This window comes from Castor canadensis, chromosome 17 (assembly GCF_047511655.1).
Source record: "Castor canadensis chromosome 17, mCasCan1.hap1v2, whole genome shotgun sequence".
Lineage (NCBI taxonomy): Eukaryota > Metazoa > Chordata > Mammalia > Rodentia > Castoridae > Castor > Castor canadensis.
In genome coordinates, this window is record NC_133402.1 from 68,196,008 (window position 1) to 68,212,134 (window position 16,127).

The window sequence follows — 16,127 nt, forward strand, 5'->3', positions numbered from 1 at the left end:
CTTTTTATTGCTACAGCTAAACATTACATGTGAGAAAAATGTATTTGCTTGGACACAAACTAGAAATAGACTCGTTCCCAAAGAACTATTTGACCCATGTACTGGTTCCCTAAGACCCAACTGCAAGGCTGGCTGTATTTGACCTCTGAGCTCCCCTATGTAGAGAGAGCTCCCTTGCACAAGTGTTCATCAAAAACCAGTGTTTCACCTTCATTGCTGCCTGTCACAGTGGATTAACAGTTGGACAAACAGCCTAACCAAATACTAACAGGTCTCTAAGCTCCAATGTATTTCTAGAAATCAAAAAGACCATATGCAAGCATAGAGCTGTGTTCTCTCTCAGGGAAGATCTGAGAAGGTCCAAAGCTCACAACTCTGTCTGAACTTGAAGCATTTAATGAACAGGAAGTAAAAGCTAAGGCAGAACTGCTAACTGCCTTGAAAGTATTACAGGAGTGCTCCAATGCACACACAGCCTCTTGGCAAAGACTGGAGAATCTGCTGGTGCAGGTAAAATCATTACCTGACCACTAAGCCAACAAGTACAGATGTCAGTGACCACATACAATAAAGAACAGACTTCACACAATAAACTCAGAAAACTCACAAACTAACAATATTACCCAAGTTGGCAACAACACACAACCCTGGGAAGAGAAGACAATCTGATTTTAAGACTTGTGAAGGTCCATTTTTCATGGGGAAAAAAAGTACAGCACATGCAAAGAAAGAGAAAGCATGGTCCATGCATATGGGAAAAATAAATCTTTCCATCCCTAAGGACAGGATCACCCACTGATGCTCAATACACTAGGAAAAGAATTGAAGTCAGCTATTTTAAATATTCTCAACATCTATATGTGCAATCCATTTCTTTAGAACAATGTCTCAACAATTCTAAAGTCAAAAAGGACAACTAAATGAATTTCCACTGGCTGGGCTCTGCAGGAGATTTAAGCAGGTAAAAGAAACAATCCTAGAAGTTTAAGATCAACTAGGATTGTGTAATTTGAGGAACAGAAAGAAAAAAGAATGAAAACACAGGGAGCTCTGGGTCAACGTCAAGCATCCAAAACATAACCAGAGTGCCAGGAACAGAGGAGAGGGGGAAAAGAATACTGCTAGAAGTAATGCCAGAAACTTCCCAAATGTAACCAGCAAGTCTAAGCAGCTCAAGAAACTCAAGGGGACCCATACCTGGACACCGTCCAAAAAGAATCTTGAAAGCCACAAGAGAGAAGCAATTCATCACATACAAAGGATCCTTATTGAGATTCATGTCTAAATACCCATCAGAAATCATGGAGGCCAAGTGTGCAAAGTAAATTAAAAAAAACCCAACCAAGAATTCTGTAATTAGCAAAACTACCCTTTAAAAATGAAAGAGAAATTAATATGTTCTGAGAGAGAGAAAACCTGAGAGTCCATAACTAGCAGACCTCATCTGGAAGAAATACTAACAGAAGTTTTTCAGACACATTAAAAATACTAGACAGTAACTTGAATCCACATGAAGCTATTTAGGACACAGGTCAGGTGACTCATGCCTGTAATCCTAGCTACTCAGGAGGCAGAGATTAGGAGGATCACAGTTCGGAGTCAGCCAGGGCAAACAGTTCAGGAGACCCTACCTCAAAAAAACCCAACACAAAAAGGGCTGGTAGAGTAGCTCAAGATGTAGACCCTTAGTTCAAACCCCAGTATTGCCAAAAAAAAAAAGAAAGAAAGAAAAAGAGCCCCATAGATAAAGGCAATTACAAGCAATAAGTACAAAAATAATATGTATTTTTGTTTGAATTTTTTTCTACCTGACTTAAAAGTACATAAAATAATCATAAATATGTATTGATGGGCACACAAATACATAAAGATATAATTTTAGGTGCAGTGGCTCTTGCCAGTAACCCAAGCTACGCAGGAAGCAGAGATCAGGAGGATCACAGTTCCAGGGTATAGAGTATATTGCAAGTAAACTGGGCATAGTGGTGTGTACCTGTAATTCCAGCACCTGGAGGCTTAAGTAGGAAAATCAAGGTCAGGGGCTGGCCCAGACAAAAAACATGAAACCCCATCTGAAAAACAACTAAAGCCAAAAAAGGCTTGGGCAGGGGGGCATGGTTCAAGTGGTGAAGTACCTATCTAGCAAGTACAAGGCCCTGAGTCTGACTCCTGAGTTCAAACCCCAGTGCCTAAAAAAACCCTGTAATTTGTATCATAAATCACAAAGGAGGGGAGGGCATAAGTATCTAGGAGCAACGCTTTTCATGAAATTAAGATATCAGTAATCCAAACTAGAGTCTTGTAAATAAAGATGCTAATTGTAAGCCTAAAGCAACCACTAAGAAAATAACTCAAAATGTACTTATATTTAAAAAAAGAAACAAGGGAACTCAAACAATGCACCAGACAATTCAGTTAAACACAAAGGCCACAATGGAGGTCAGACGCAAGGGTCACACTGTATGAAACGTCTACCAGGTGAATCCAGACAGGAAAGAGCTGGGGGCACAGCACAGGATGGTGTGTTTGCCTGGCTCACGTGAAGTCCTCAACTGAATCCTGAGTACCACAGGCCGGCCAGGCATAAAAATGAGGCCTATTCAAAAAATAACCTAAGGCAAAAAGAGCTGAGGGTTTGGTCAAGTGGTAGAGTGCTTGCCTAGCAAGCCTGAGGTCCTGAGTTCAATCTCTAGTATTGCTGGGAAAAAATACAAACACATAACAAAGAATAAAAATAAAATTATACCCATAAACATAGTTAAAATATTTTTGAGTATAAATGATTACTATGCGCAACTCTGAGGATAAAATTTTGAAAGTCTAAGAAAATGGATGTCTCTTTAAAAACATAAATAACCGAAAGCGATCCAAGTAGAACCTTGGCTGCACTGACTGAAAGAAGCCAGAGATTGAAATGGCTCTTGCCTAAGATCCAATGAGCAGAGCCAGGGTAATCTACAGTTCCAGTTCAGACTGGCAGAAGCAGAAGAAATGGTGCCACCAAGATACAAGACAACTATCAGGTAACGGAGATGACCCGGATCCTGAATGGAGTGGTGGTCACCAGGCATGTAGGACTCCTACATTAAAATATGCTCATCGTATTATATAGAAGTCACATCTCAATAAAGGTGAAAAAGTTAAAGAGGCAAAAATAAAGACCTTGATTCCTACAATGTTGTTTTTCAGAACAGGGATCAACTCCAAAATGTTAGTCAATAACAAAACTGAAATGGTAACGTAGACTTGTGCCATACTTGTAACAAAGCTGAAATGATAAGGAATACTTGTGCTGACATGTATGTGGAGGTTTGCTAAGAGAAAAACGGTGACCCCAACAGACTTACAGTGATATCTCACTCTTGTTAATATGATTCCAATTTGCATGCATATGTTTACAGAAAAAAACATAAAAGATATTAAACCAGTTATAGTAGACTTCAGGAAGATTTAATGCTTTCAAGTTATTTTAAAATAATGAACATATATTGTTTACAAGTAATACATATTCTGAAAAGTAAAAAAAACTCAGTGATGATTACTTTTAACCAGCACACACTTATTAGCTCACTAGATGACACAGATATTATTCTAAGACTGACAGACATTGTTATAAGAATAGTACTTCACAGAGGTATAAGACAATTTAGAGAACAATGTAAGTTTTGAAAAATCTAAAATACAAACCTAAAATACGAAAACTCAGAACCGTATATGACAATATGCAGATCTCGAGTAAGAGCTAAGATTTCTAAAAGAACTAGCAAAAAAGAAAAGCTATTTCAAAATTAAAGTAAAAAGAACACAAGAGTGAATGGACCTCGGGAAGAGCATGGTAAGGGAAAAAAATAATGAAAACCAGAAAAGTACAAAATTATGGTAAGGACTTCAGAGTAGTAAGCATATACAGACAAAGCAGGTGGGGGAGGGGAGGGGGAGAGTAGAGAGAGGAAGGGAAAGGAGGAAAGGGAAGGAAGGGAGGAGAAGGACAAAGAAAATATGGAGCTCCTAAAAAGAAAAATGAGTTTTGAAACAAAGCAAGCACTTTAAAACTGTAATTACTGAAATAGAAGAAAACAAATTTACAGAACAAGACATACCTAATCAAACTACTAGGCTTTCAAAATAAGGAAACTATTTTTTAATCATCCAAGCAAATAAATTTCTGATTCACTTAAGTGGGAAAAAAAAATCATATGGACATCAGAATTCTCACCAACATCATCTTATGCAACACTAGAGGACACAGAGCGAAAATACAGGTCAAGGATTTTATATTCAGCCAAACTCTCCTTCAACTACAAAGCACCAACACTATGAACATACAAAAACTTAGGAAATAATTGTTCTTTCCTAGGTAACCTTCTAGACAACACATTTCAGACAATTACCAAGCAATTTGAGAAATTACAATGTAAAGAAATTATAGAGAATGAAGACTGGAAAAGTGCAGAATGTGGAACTTTTCCCCAAGGACTGCAGAGTGAACTTCAAAAAAAGAAAAATGATTTGACAAGCTTCAACATAAGAAAGATACGAGGAAAGGAGAGAACAGATCCACAAGAATTCAGACAAAACAGACCTGGTTTTTGCCACAGATCAATGGCATGGAGTGAAGTACCCGTAAAAATGTATGAACCTCGTTTTGATCCTTGTGCAAAAAAAGACTTCTGAAAGACAGTTGTAAATAATCAAAAGAAGTAAACTACGGGTCACTTATTACAGGTGACAAGGAATTACTGAGTATGCAAATGAGATGCAAGTATGTTTTTAGAAATACATACTGAAGTACATTACTGTGAAACAATACATTTGAAATTTCCTTTTAAATCTGTGAAGCAAATGTGGAAAAAACTTAACTGTTGAATCTGGATTACACATATAATGGAAGTTTATTATACTATTCACTCTACTTTTATGCGTGTTTGAAATTTTCCATAATAAATTACATAAAATTAGAAGTGTATTATCCAAATAGCACAGAGGCATCCTAGATGACCAATACAAAGATAACTACTGACCAGAGAAAGTTAAACCCTTTTCTTTCTGTCACATATACACACAAACAATTCAGAGACTAGAGATGCAGAATAAGAGACAGAGGAAGAAAAGGTGGAACACAGTCTTATTAAAAAAAGGTAAAAAGAGCTAAAAGTAAACAATTCCCGTATCTAGGAAAAGCTAACTTGTTCAAGTTAAAAACATTAAATACAGAGCCAGGAGTCAGAGAGAGAGAGATCAATTACAGAAATGAGCTCAGAAGCAGAAGAGAAAGTCATCTCCTGAATTCCCCTTGCAATACATGGGCATTGTGGCAAATCCTTTAACCCCACAAGGGATATGATAGCAGACATCCTCTCTTCCACGATTATTGTAGGGATTGAATGGCAGTGCAGGCAGAAGTGCTCTGTGTGTTACAAGCATGATGCAAACACAAAAGGTTAGTCAAGCAGGTGCTCAGCTCTTGCCTACGCATACTTCAGTCGCTTCGGGTGACCTAAGTGTCCAGCTGCAGATTACCTTCTGACATCTTGTTCTTTAGGTCACCCTCATTTCACTGTTCCCTCTTCTGTACTCACCACTCCTGTGTAATAACGCAGTCCAACCACGTGCCCTCTCAAAGTTCCAAACAGGACAGAGTCTAGCTCTTCATCACTAGTTAGGAAGTCGTCTGGTGGGATGACATCTTGGAATTCAAAACGTGGGAAGAAAGTTGGATATGAGAGGCGTGGAAAATTTCCGTGGACTCCATACTGGACAGTCTGCAAGTACTTCCAAACAGGATCCCTATTTTAAAAAAAGAAAAAGAAAAAGAGAGAAAGAAAGAGGCACAGAAAAACTACAGTATTTAAGCAAGTATGTCTCGAACACCATAGGCCAGGAGTAATTCTAGGCCAATCGTCCCTCGCACTGTGGACATCGTGGTAAATAGATGGATGGCTGCTGTAGTTGAAACAGGAATTCAATGCCCTGAACGGGGCAGGCTTCCAGGAGCCCTTCCTATTCAATACTGGCTCTTCTCCGCCCCATGCAAAATGAAAAGCCCTGAAAAGGTCACAGCCTCTTTCCTAGGGAAATTCATCCATTTCTCATGCGTCCTGTGTGACGTCTGTCACATGCCAAGATATGAATGGCGATGGATCCAGCAGTCTCCAAAGCTGCTCTTGCCGCTTCAGACCACACACCCAGCATCCATCCATCCATCCATCCCTGGATTCCCTCAACAGAAAGAACACCTTGGATTTAGGTGTCCAGGCTATGACGTCATGGGAAGCCGACCTCAAGCCCCCCCTGTCCGCTCCCCACCCTGGTGGCCGCGGGTCACCCGATCCCATTAAGGATGATTGGCTCCAGGAAGGGGCATGATGAAAAGCCACCGCGGGCGACGAAAACCAGACGTCTGCGGGAAGTTTCCATTCTCCCCGGGTCGCAACGCTGCCCTGCGATCGCGCACCGCTGAGCTCGTCTGCAAATGTGCACTTGCACGCCCATGCATGCACGTGAACGGCCAGTCCTCGGGGGCAGGGCTGTCCTGCGGGGCGACCCCGGGGCGGCTAATGGACGTTTTGCGGCATATGCACGGGGAGCCCTCGGCGGACCCCAGCGTCCGTGACAAGAGACCAATCCAGGCCCCGGCACGGGCTCGCCGGCCAAGACAATGCGTCCAATCCTCCCGAGGCCACAGGGGCCGCCGGCACAGGGGACACCGGCTGCACACAGCGCCCGGGGGAAACGCGCGGAAGGTCAGGTTCACTCGGGGACGCCGCCAGGCCGGGAGCCCAGGCCCCACCCCCTCCGCCCCCTTCACCTCTTGAACATCCAGGACATGGCGCGAGAGGGATGACGACAGGCTGGCCCCGGCGCCCGGGATCCTCCTACGCCGCCTTGGTAAGCCTCCCTCCAGGCCTCAAGCCACGGACGGGATCCCAACGCCGGAGCAAAAGCGCCCGACTGAAGAGTAAGACGCCGCGCGTCTACCCAGACGTCGACGCCGTCTCCTTCTAGCCACAAGCCCAAAGACCAGCGACGCTCTGTGATTGGCACGCGCGTCCTCCAATCACGAGGAGCAGACCGTGGACCTCACCCAATCAACGCGCAGAAAGGAGGGGCAACTCCGCCCCGCGCTGCGATTCAAAGACGGCGGGGGGTCCGGGCTGCCAGGGCGTTACCATCCGGGTTCTTCCCCGCCCCCAAGGCAGCGCGCGGGAAAGCCACGCGGCCCCGGAGTGCTACTGCGGTGAGCACGGGGCTGGCGGCATCTGTGCGGTTTTCTGTCTTAACGGGAATGGAAGCGCCGTCTCTGACATTGCCCCCGAAGCCCCCATCCTTCGGGCCCTCCTCTGTGGCCTGAGCTCCGCCCTTCAAGAGAGCCGTTGTTAATGACACACCTGCCTTCCGCCCCTGTGGTCCCCCGGGGGACGCACGCTTCCTTTTGTCATTTTCAGCCTGGGCCTCTGAGACATCATTCAGACATCTTTATGGGAACTTACGCATTTCCCCTCTCACCTCATTTTGGTGTTGATCTCAAGGAAACTTTGAAAGCCTTGATGCAGGACAGGGCCCCCCGTGGTTGGCCAATGCTGAGCCAGGCGGCAGGACGGCGTGGGCACGTGGCCCAGGTCGGGGCGCCCCTGTCGTAGAAGTGGGCTTTGGGGTCATGGCCCTGCTGCAGCCTTCTGTCCTATTCATGTGACAATTACTGACAGCTGCTTTCCTCCAATGGCACAGCAGAGAAGTGGTCACAGCCGTCTTCAAGAGGCATTTGTGATGTTGTCATCGGTCCTTCCTTGATCCCAAGGTGAGAGTGGCAGGAGAGGGTGGCTCAGAGCAAAGGACAACAGATACAAAATGGAGGCAGAGATGCCAAGCTTTTCTCCAGTTTTTAGTTAATTTGTGCGCCCAAGTAAGAAATCAGTGCTTTTCAGCAAAAGCTGCTGAAGCACCTCTTACAATGTTTGCTAAGCTAGCAGTGGAGTGAGAGAATTGGCAGAATTTGTGGGCGAGTGCAGTGGTGCTGGGGATGGAACCCAAGGACCTCAGGCACAGGAAGCAGGTGCTCTGCCACTGAGCTGCATCCCGGCCCCCTGTGATAGAATGTAAGGCAATTTATTACTTCTTGTCACCAGACAGAAGGAAGTTAATGAAGGCAATCACAAACAGCATTCCAAATTATTTCAGTTGTTGCACTTTCCTCTCGAAGTCTTGGGAGGCACATGGCAATGCAGTGGAATTGTTTGGGGTGCAGGTTCTAAATATTCTTGGAAAATAGGCCCAGGACTGCCCAGATTGATAGGGCTTCGTGTGTAAAATTAATCTAGCTATACTCATTCAACTAAAAGATAAAATTCCAAACGTGAGAACTCTTTCAAGACTAAAGATCTTCAGTGATGGCTGCCCCGTGGCTAAAGAATTCGGCATATGGAAGAAAATGTGCTATTTCAAGTCAAGACTTTGCTCAGTGGTTTGCATCTCAGAACTACCAGCCTGAACTTGAGTAGTCTTTCAATCACTCGTTGTTCTCTCTGCTTTAAAAAAATCAAGTGCAATTTATACTTGTTTGATTAAAATGTTACACCATTATCATACTAGACAATGTATCCTGAAAACAGGAACATTTGTAACTGCAAAGGGGCTTTGTGCCCTTGGATGGATAGGGATGTGGGGAAGGCAATGACCAGATTTCACAGGAATTGATGATCTATGGTAAAGTTAGGGTTTCCTTTGAACTGTGATGGATAGGCTTTGAATGGTTGAAGCAGGAAAATGACGATCTGATTTAGGCTTTTAAAAAATTCATTCTGGCAGCTGTGTGGAGATTGGATTATATGGAATAAAAATAGAAGCAACTAATAAGTTGGAAAATATTGTGCCCAGGTAGGAAATTATGGTGACTTGGAACCAGAACCATTAGTTTACAGGAAGATTTGGGTGTGAGTGATAAGGAAGGGGAAGTCACCACCTCCTAGTCTTACACATTTTCTCCTGTGCCCCACCCTCTGTGCAAATCATCACATCCCACCCTTCCTTGATTCTGTGAGCATGAACGCCAAGAAGCCAAGAATGACCTGTTCTGTTCTGTTCTGCTCTATTGTTTGTCCCCTTCTTCCCATTCCACTGTTTTCCAATGCACCCTCAGTATAATGGCTTCACTAAGTTCTCTAAAAACTGTGGATATTTGCATGTATAACTGAAAGGCTTGGAAAAATTAAGAAAGCAATCCTTCAAGGAAAAAAACCCCAGGGCTTCACTCTTGCAAAGCAGACACTACCAATTAAGCCATACTTCCAGTCCATTTTGCTCAGTTATTTTGGAGACAGGGATCTAATGAACTATTTACCTGGAGATCCTCCCAATCTCAGCCTCCCAAGTAGCTGGGATTACAAGCATGAGTCACTGATGCCCAGTTTAAGTTACTTTAAGTCTTAAAATGACTGAACTACCCAGAGCAACTAAATTATCTCCCATTGGGCAGACTGAGGCTTCTTAAGACGAATTAAGTTCAGTAAAGAAATACCAAGTGTCACCTTTGCAGCTGGAGTGACAAATCCATCCATACTGTACTTCACTTGTACCCACATCTCCGTGAACTTACACCAACTTTTTACAGGCAATCCCTCCCTCCGGCCAGCTGAATGAGGACATTTTCATTCTCTTCTTTGTGTTTACTTGTGTATACAAGGTACTCCATTTTGACACTTATTTTTTTTGTCATAAAGTAAAATAAGATATGAGAAATTATAATAAATTATGGGGGCTGATGAAATGGCTCAAGTGGTAGAGCGCCTGCCTAGCAAACGTGAGGCCATGAGTTCAAACCCCAGTACTGCCCCCCACCAAAAAAAAAAAAAACTCAAAGAAAAAATTATGGACGATTTCAACTGTTGAAAACTCATTTTAGACTTACAGAAAACTTACAAAATTGCCACAAACTTTTTCCTAAGTGTCCATTTCTTCCACGTGTTTTAACACTACACAGAGCCATAGTTCATTCAATGTTGGAAACCAGGAAATGAGATCAGTACAGGACTACTTCTAAATCTTTTTAAAAATAGCCAAAGAAGACAAGGCAAAGGAAATGAGAGAAAAAAAAATCTCGGCTGATTTAGTTATTTACAACAGAATTTTCTTACATTTCATCCGGCCCCTGCAGATTCTGAGGCAAAACTGTAGGTAAGCCAGAGCTGACAGGGCAGAAAAGTGATGTAAAATTAAATAAAGGAATGGATGTCAATGCCTGCCCTGAGGTAAACAATAAATACCCTTGCCCTCCTTACTGTTACTTTTGTAAAGTTATTGTTTAATGGGTCCTTCACCTCTGGGCTGATCGAGACCTATTTCCTGAGGCTCCATCTGCAAGGTTGTTCCCAAACACCAGAACAAGTTTCCAGAAGCCAGTCATTCTCCCAGGTGCATGTCCTTGAAGCTGACTGAATTGTTTCAAATTGAGGGCAGAAGAGTTCCAATGTCAACTCCTACCCAGAGAAACACAGGGCTGCAGCTCAGGGCGTTTTCCCAGAAGCTAATCACTTCCTCCTCCTCTAGGCCTTGGCCTACTAACTGCTTTGCAGGCTAAGCACTCCAAGCCCCAACTCCTATGTCAGGCCTGCCTGGGACCTGCCTCAAGAAGCACCTCTCCAATCTAGTTGTGTATTTAGGTCTAAATGGGATGATTTCAGTTTCCTGTCAGGGCCACACCAAAGTCATCTTTTTATTTTAATGAATACTGCCAAAGATTGGAGAAGATTTTTTTGACCTCTTTTATGGGTAGAAAATTAAAGGACTAAAACTTCAACTCTGCATGCATTTTTGATATAATAAAAACACTGAATTTTTAATTCAGGAAACTATTGTATTAGTAAATCAGGGCTTTTAATCATCACAATTCCCCCAAGCTAATGCATCCTACAGTCCTACAAATGCTAAAAGTTTAGCTTGCCATTTCAACTACTCTGACAAAGCTTCAAAAAACTGCAAAAAATAAATAAAATTTAAAAACGTGTTTCTCAAATTTAAAGAAAAAAGAGAACATTCCACTAGCGTTTTAGAGGAACTTAATCTCCTGATTTTAATAGAATTAGAAATAGCAGGAAACTCGAGTTCATAAACAAATGAAGTTTTAGAGTTACATTAATATTCTGTTGCCTTCTTTGAGTAATACATGGTAATCAGTGATTATTTGCAATGTAATTAGCAAATACATATTAATTCAATTAATCAAAATGCTAATTTTGTAACAAATAAAATATCCATTTCTTGGATGTTGTTAGGTAAGTGTTGGAGTAAAAAGTTTTATGTAACCAAGATAAACATTAAAGCACTGGTGAGACAGGTGAACATACTACAGCAACCTGGCTGTCAAATCCACAAAATTCGGATTGCCAGGAAATATCCATAGTTGGCTAAACAAGGAAATTTGTGGAAAAGATAATCAAAAGAAAGACACTATATTTTTACTCATAAAATTAGCATAGATTTTTAAGATGAGAAACACAGCTAGCCTGTTATTGTAAGGAAATTTCTGCTACCCAGTCACAGAGAAGTACCCATTCTGAATAGAATGGGTAGACTGTTCATTTTCAGTAGGATGTCTTGTGAGAGACCACAGAAACAGACGTCGAAACCAGAAGCAGAAAGCCCCGCAGTTCTGTATCAGCGACCACGGAATCACAGTGGCCAATGGCTGTTTCCCTAAACCCTAAGGCCTGCCTGGCATGCTTTTTCTTGAGGCTAACTAGCTGAGGGGCTAGGTGGTCACTGCCTGCCCCAGGGGCCCCCTGAAATCATTGCTGCCATTAGCAAAAGACCACCCTTAATGGAACTTTCTTTTGGAAACAAAGCAAAATGCAAACAAAACAAAATCCTAAAGAAAACTAAAGATGTCAGAGCAGGTTTTACCCCCTCACAGTTGACCTAAAACCTCAGCATATCTGTTGGCCTTCCCCACCTCCTTTCACACTGCCCAGTGTATCAATCCAAGGCTCCCATGAAATGCTACTGTGTAGCTATGACCTTGGTAGTACCCTCCTATCAACTCCAAAATACTCTCAATTCAGACAGCTAGACACAGTTTCAAGTCCTGAAAGAAACTTCGTAAAATTACATCCTTCTCTCTGTCACCTTGAAGAACAATTATCCCAAAAGGCTGACAGGAAATCCTCATTTCCTCATCCCAGACTAGTTCTCCCTTCCATCTTGCAAATTAATCTAACATCTGAAAAGATACAGTAAAATACCACCAAAATCCACAGTTTAAAAAAAAAAAAAAAGCAGAGTGCTATTAAGAACACAGATGAGCCAGGCCCCCAATGGCTCACACCTATAATTCTAGCTACTCAGGGGGCAGAGATCAGGAGGATCACAGTTCCAAGCCAGCCCAGACAAATAGTTTTCGAGACCCTGTCTCGAAAAAACCCTTCACAATAGAGGGTTCAATAAAATGGCTCAGGATATAGGCCCTGAGTTCACATCCCAGTACCACAAAAAAAAAAAAAAGAAAAAAATACAAGAAATCTCTAATTGGCACCACACTAATGGATTAAGGATTAAAAAAATCTACTTTTTTCATAAATCTGTAGGCATTTGAGAAGTCAACAATTTGTAAACAACACGGCGAAGGTACCAGGTTGAGAGCAGAGAAGCAAAATCCTGTTTGGCGTCACAACGTCTTCTTGTGAGTATGTCTGAAAGAGTGAATGTCCCAGGGAGCTGTCTTAGCAGAATCATACATGAGATCTTTTGTTTTTGTTTTTGGTGGCGCTGGTGTTTGAATGTGGGGCTTTGTGCTTCTAGGCAGGCATTGTACCTCTTGAGCAGCCCTTTCTGCTCTGGTTATTTTGGAGATAAGGTCTTTTTTTCCCAGGCTAGCCTGGATCAAGATCCTAATTAAGCTTCCTGCCATTGCTGGGGTGACAGGTGCATGCCACCACACCAGCTTTTTTTCCCATTGAGATGGGAAATCTCACAAACTTTTTTTTTTTCATCAGACTGGCCTTGAACTGTGATCCTCCAGCTCTCCTAAGCAGCGAGGACTACAGGTGTGAACCACTGTGCCTGGCCACACGAGATCATTTTTTAAGCCAACTCGCTTTGCTTTCTTCACGCCGGCTTTGTGGATGCAGGGACACTAGCTGCCTCCTGTCCTGGGTGTCACTTTTGAATTCCTACAGGAATCCAGCATCTGCAGCTGGACATCTTTGTTTTGTCAATTTTTCTTTCCTCAGCATCTATACATTGTAACTCATTCCCTTCTTCAAGACATCCTCCTGATAACTTGCTCTGACTTCCTGACACATGATTGCAACATTTGGTGGGGAAAGAAACATTCTAGTGTTTTACAATATCCAGCAACTTCTGGATACACTGCTTTATACCACCTCCAATTTCTCCCTCCTTAGTGTCCTTCACAGTCCTGACCCAGTGGAGAAAGCCAGCCCAAAAGATGATGCCCATTTCCCTCCCAGATAACTGTGAGGTTCTCAAACCCCTTCATGGAAGAGGAGCCTCATCCAGGGAGCCAGTGCAATTTTTTTTCCTTACTGTGGTTTGAACTCAAGGCCTTAACCACTTGAATCATAACCCTGGCCCCCCTTTTGCTTTAGTTATTTTTCACAAAGGCGCTCACACTATTTCCTGGGCCAGCTTCAGAGCTCAGTCCTCCTACCTCTGCCTCTTGCCCACCTGGGATTATATATATGCACCACCATGCCTACATTGTCCTTTGAGATAGGGTCTCCCTAGCTTTTTTACCAGGGCTAGCCTCAAACCATAATCCTATCTACACCTTCCATGTAGTTGGGGTTACAATTGTGAGCCCTGGCATCCAGCTCACTGAGAAAACAATTTGACCAAACAATACATGAAGTTTTACATTGTCATACCTTTCATAGCACTATTACCCCCATTAAATCTAATTTGGGAATCTTTCCTAATGAAATACTTTGAAGTAGAGAAAACAGTTTTATATACATTGCTACATTATCCATTATTCATATTGGGGAAAAGAATAAATTATGCATTGGGGGCAAGCTGCTGTAATGAAGAGATTGTCAGTAAGAGAGAGGTCCATTTCTCTTTTCTGCAACAATCCAGCAAAGTCCAGTCTCCACAGTTTCCTTCCACCATGTTGCTCTTCCTTTCCCTGTAGTATCATTTTCTTTCACAGGGCCAGTGGACACCAAGTCTCTGTGACCTCTGTATTGTAAGTCCCAGCAGAAGTGATGTCATCCTGTTAAGCACATGGCTTGGAAGATGCACTTGTCACATTGACACGAGTTTAGTCGATGTGGCCATTTTGCAGCATGAGATGGGAACTGTGGTCATTCTGGGTAATGATATGCCCAGCTAAAAGGTTATTACCATGTGGCTGGCGGTGTGGTTCAAGTGGTAGAGCACTTGCCTAGCAAGCGTAAGGCTCTGAGTTCAAACCCCAGTACCACAAAAAGAAACAAAATAATTATAAAAGATTATTTCCAGCAAAGGAGTAGAGAGCAGATTTGGGGAACAGCTGGTGATCTGCTACAAATGCTGTTCAATTGCATAAGTTATGACAGCAGCATACAAGGTGAAATGCTGTTCCATCACCAGAAAAGACGCTTTTGAAGGTTTTTTCATGGTAAATTGCTATTATTGCATTAAGGTTGTAGAAGAGATGCAGAATTAGAGTGGGGATTAGCTCAATTGTGAGATATACTTTATATGACACATACCCATTTATATGTAATGTATGTATGTGCAACGAAAATGAGAAATATTCCAAAATGCTTGTTTGCCTCTAGATGGCAGAATTATGGTGGTATGGACTGATTGTTTATGTACCCCCTCCCAAAATGCATACAGAAGCTCTTATCCCATGATATGTGGAGATGGAGCCTTGGGGAAATAAATACTTAGAGTTAGATGAGGTCAAGGGTGGGGCCCTCATGATGGAATTAGTGCCCGTGGACTCAAGAGATACCAGGAGATTGTCCTTTCTCTTTTTCTCTCCCATCCCACATATGCACAGAAACACACAGAGAAGTCCACATGAGCACATAGTCTACATGAGAAGACAGCTGTCTGAAAACCAGGAAGAGATCCTTCAGCAGCACCTCACCATGGTGACCCATGACCTGGAACTCCCAGCTTTGGAATTCTGAGAAGATACATTCCTACTGTTTCATACCTGCCAGTCGATCGTATTTTGTCATGTGGCTCAAGATGACAAACAAGTTTGTATTTAGATTTTCTTTTGTGAATTTTTCTTACTTGTTTTTAGAGATGGGGTCTCACTGTGTTGCCCAGGCTGGCCTTGACTCCTTGATCCTCCTGTCGCAGCCTCTTGAGTAGCCAGGACTACAGGTGCAAGACACTATACATGGCCTTTTGTGAGTTTTTCAAAAGCTTTCTGTTTTAAAGCAAAAGGGTATTACTGGAGGCTAGACAGGGTTTATAATGTATGAGTTGTTACAGAAAAAAAATGGCCTTGCCCAATAGAACTTTCTACAATTCTGGACATATTCTACACCTGTGGTCTCATTGGGATAACCACAAGCCCCATATAGTAGTAATCACTTGAAATGTTGTTTGTACACTGAGTAAGTGAATTTTTAATTTATTTTAAGTATAAAATAATTAACCACATGTAGCTAGTGTCTACAATTTTGGATGATCCAGACGTAGAACATACAACTTGCAACAGCTTAAAAAGTAAAAGCTATAAACTCTTGTTTGTGTACACTCGGCTCTCAGTCCCAAAGTATTATGTAATTTTGGGGGGGGATGCAGTACTGGATTTGTTGCAGGAAATGGTGAGGGAAACAAAGTCACCGAGACCACTTTGCAGGAAACAGGAATTTATTATGCTAGCAGAGTCAGAGGAGATAAGTTCTGAAAGCCCGGAGCCCCCATCAGAGTCAGGAGATGGGTTATGTACCCCCGGTGGGTGATGTAACCAGGGGTTTGCAGTAGATGGCTCACAGGTGGTCAGAAAGACAAGTCAGTTACAGAGAAACAAGTTGGTACAGAGTTTCCCCTCAACCCCCTACAGAATGTGGTCACACTCACAGGAAACCTTGCAGAGCCTAGCTGGAGGTCTGTGATACTTTGGAGCTTGCAGAAAGCTGCTTGTAGCCCCCAGAGTAGGGAATTCA

At 42.6% G+C, this 16,127-nt stretch overlaps 1 protein-coding gene and 1 long non-coding RNA gene across 8 annotated transcripts in view; one reads left to right on the forward strand and one right to left on the reverse strand.

The window, feature by feature from the left end:
• Hltf (helicase like transcription factor) overlaps positions 1-6,942 on the reverse strand; it is a 44,773-nt gene extending 37,831 nt beyond the window's left edge. For all 7 annotated transcript variants that reach the window (XM_074059252.1, XM_074059250.1, XM_074059251.1 and 4 more), the window contains exons 1-2: positions 6,809-6,942; positions 5,580-5,787 (exon numbers count right to left, since the gene is read on the reverse strand). In XM_074059252.1, coding sequence (XP_073915353.1) covers positions 5,580-5,787; positions 6,809-6,828 — 228 coding nt within the window. In that variant the 5' untranslated portion in view covers positions 6,829-6,942. The remainder of the gene's footprint in view (positions 1-5,579; positions 5,788-6,808) is intronic.
• Positions 6,943-7,099: 157 nt separating this feature from the next.
• On the forward strand, positions 7,100-15,217 carry LOC141418495 (uncharacterized). The gene is made up of 3 exons (XR_012443141.1): positions 7,100-7,798; positions 12,576-12,670; positions 15,002-15,217. It is a non-coding gene; the product is annotated as an uncharacterized lncRNA (long non-coding RNA).
• Positions 15,218-16,127: the final 910 nt, after the last annotated feature.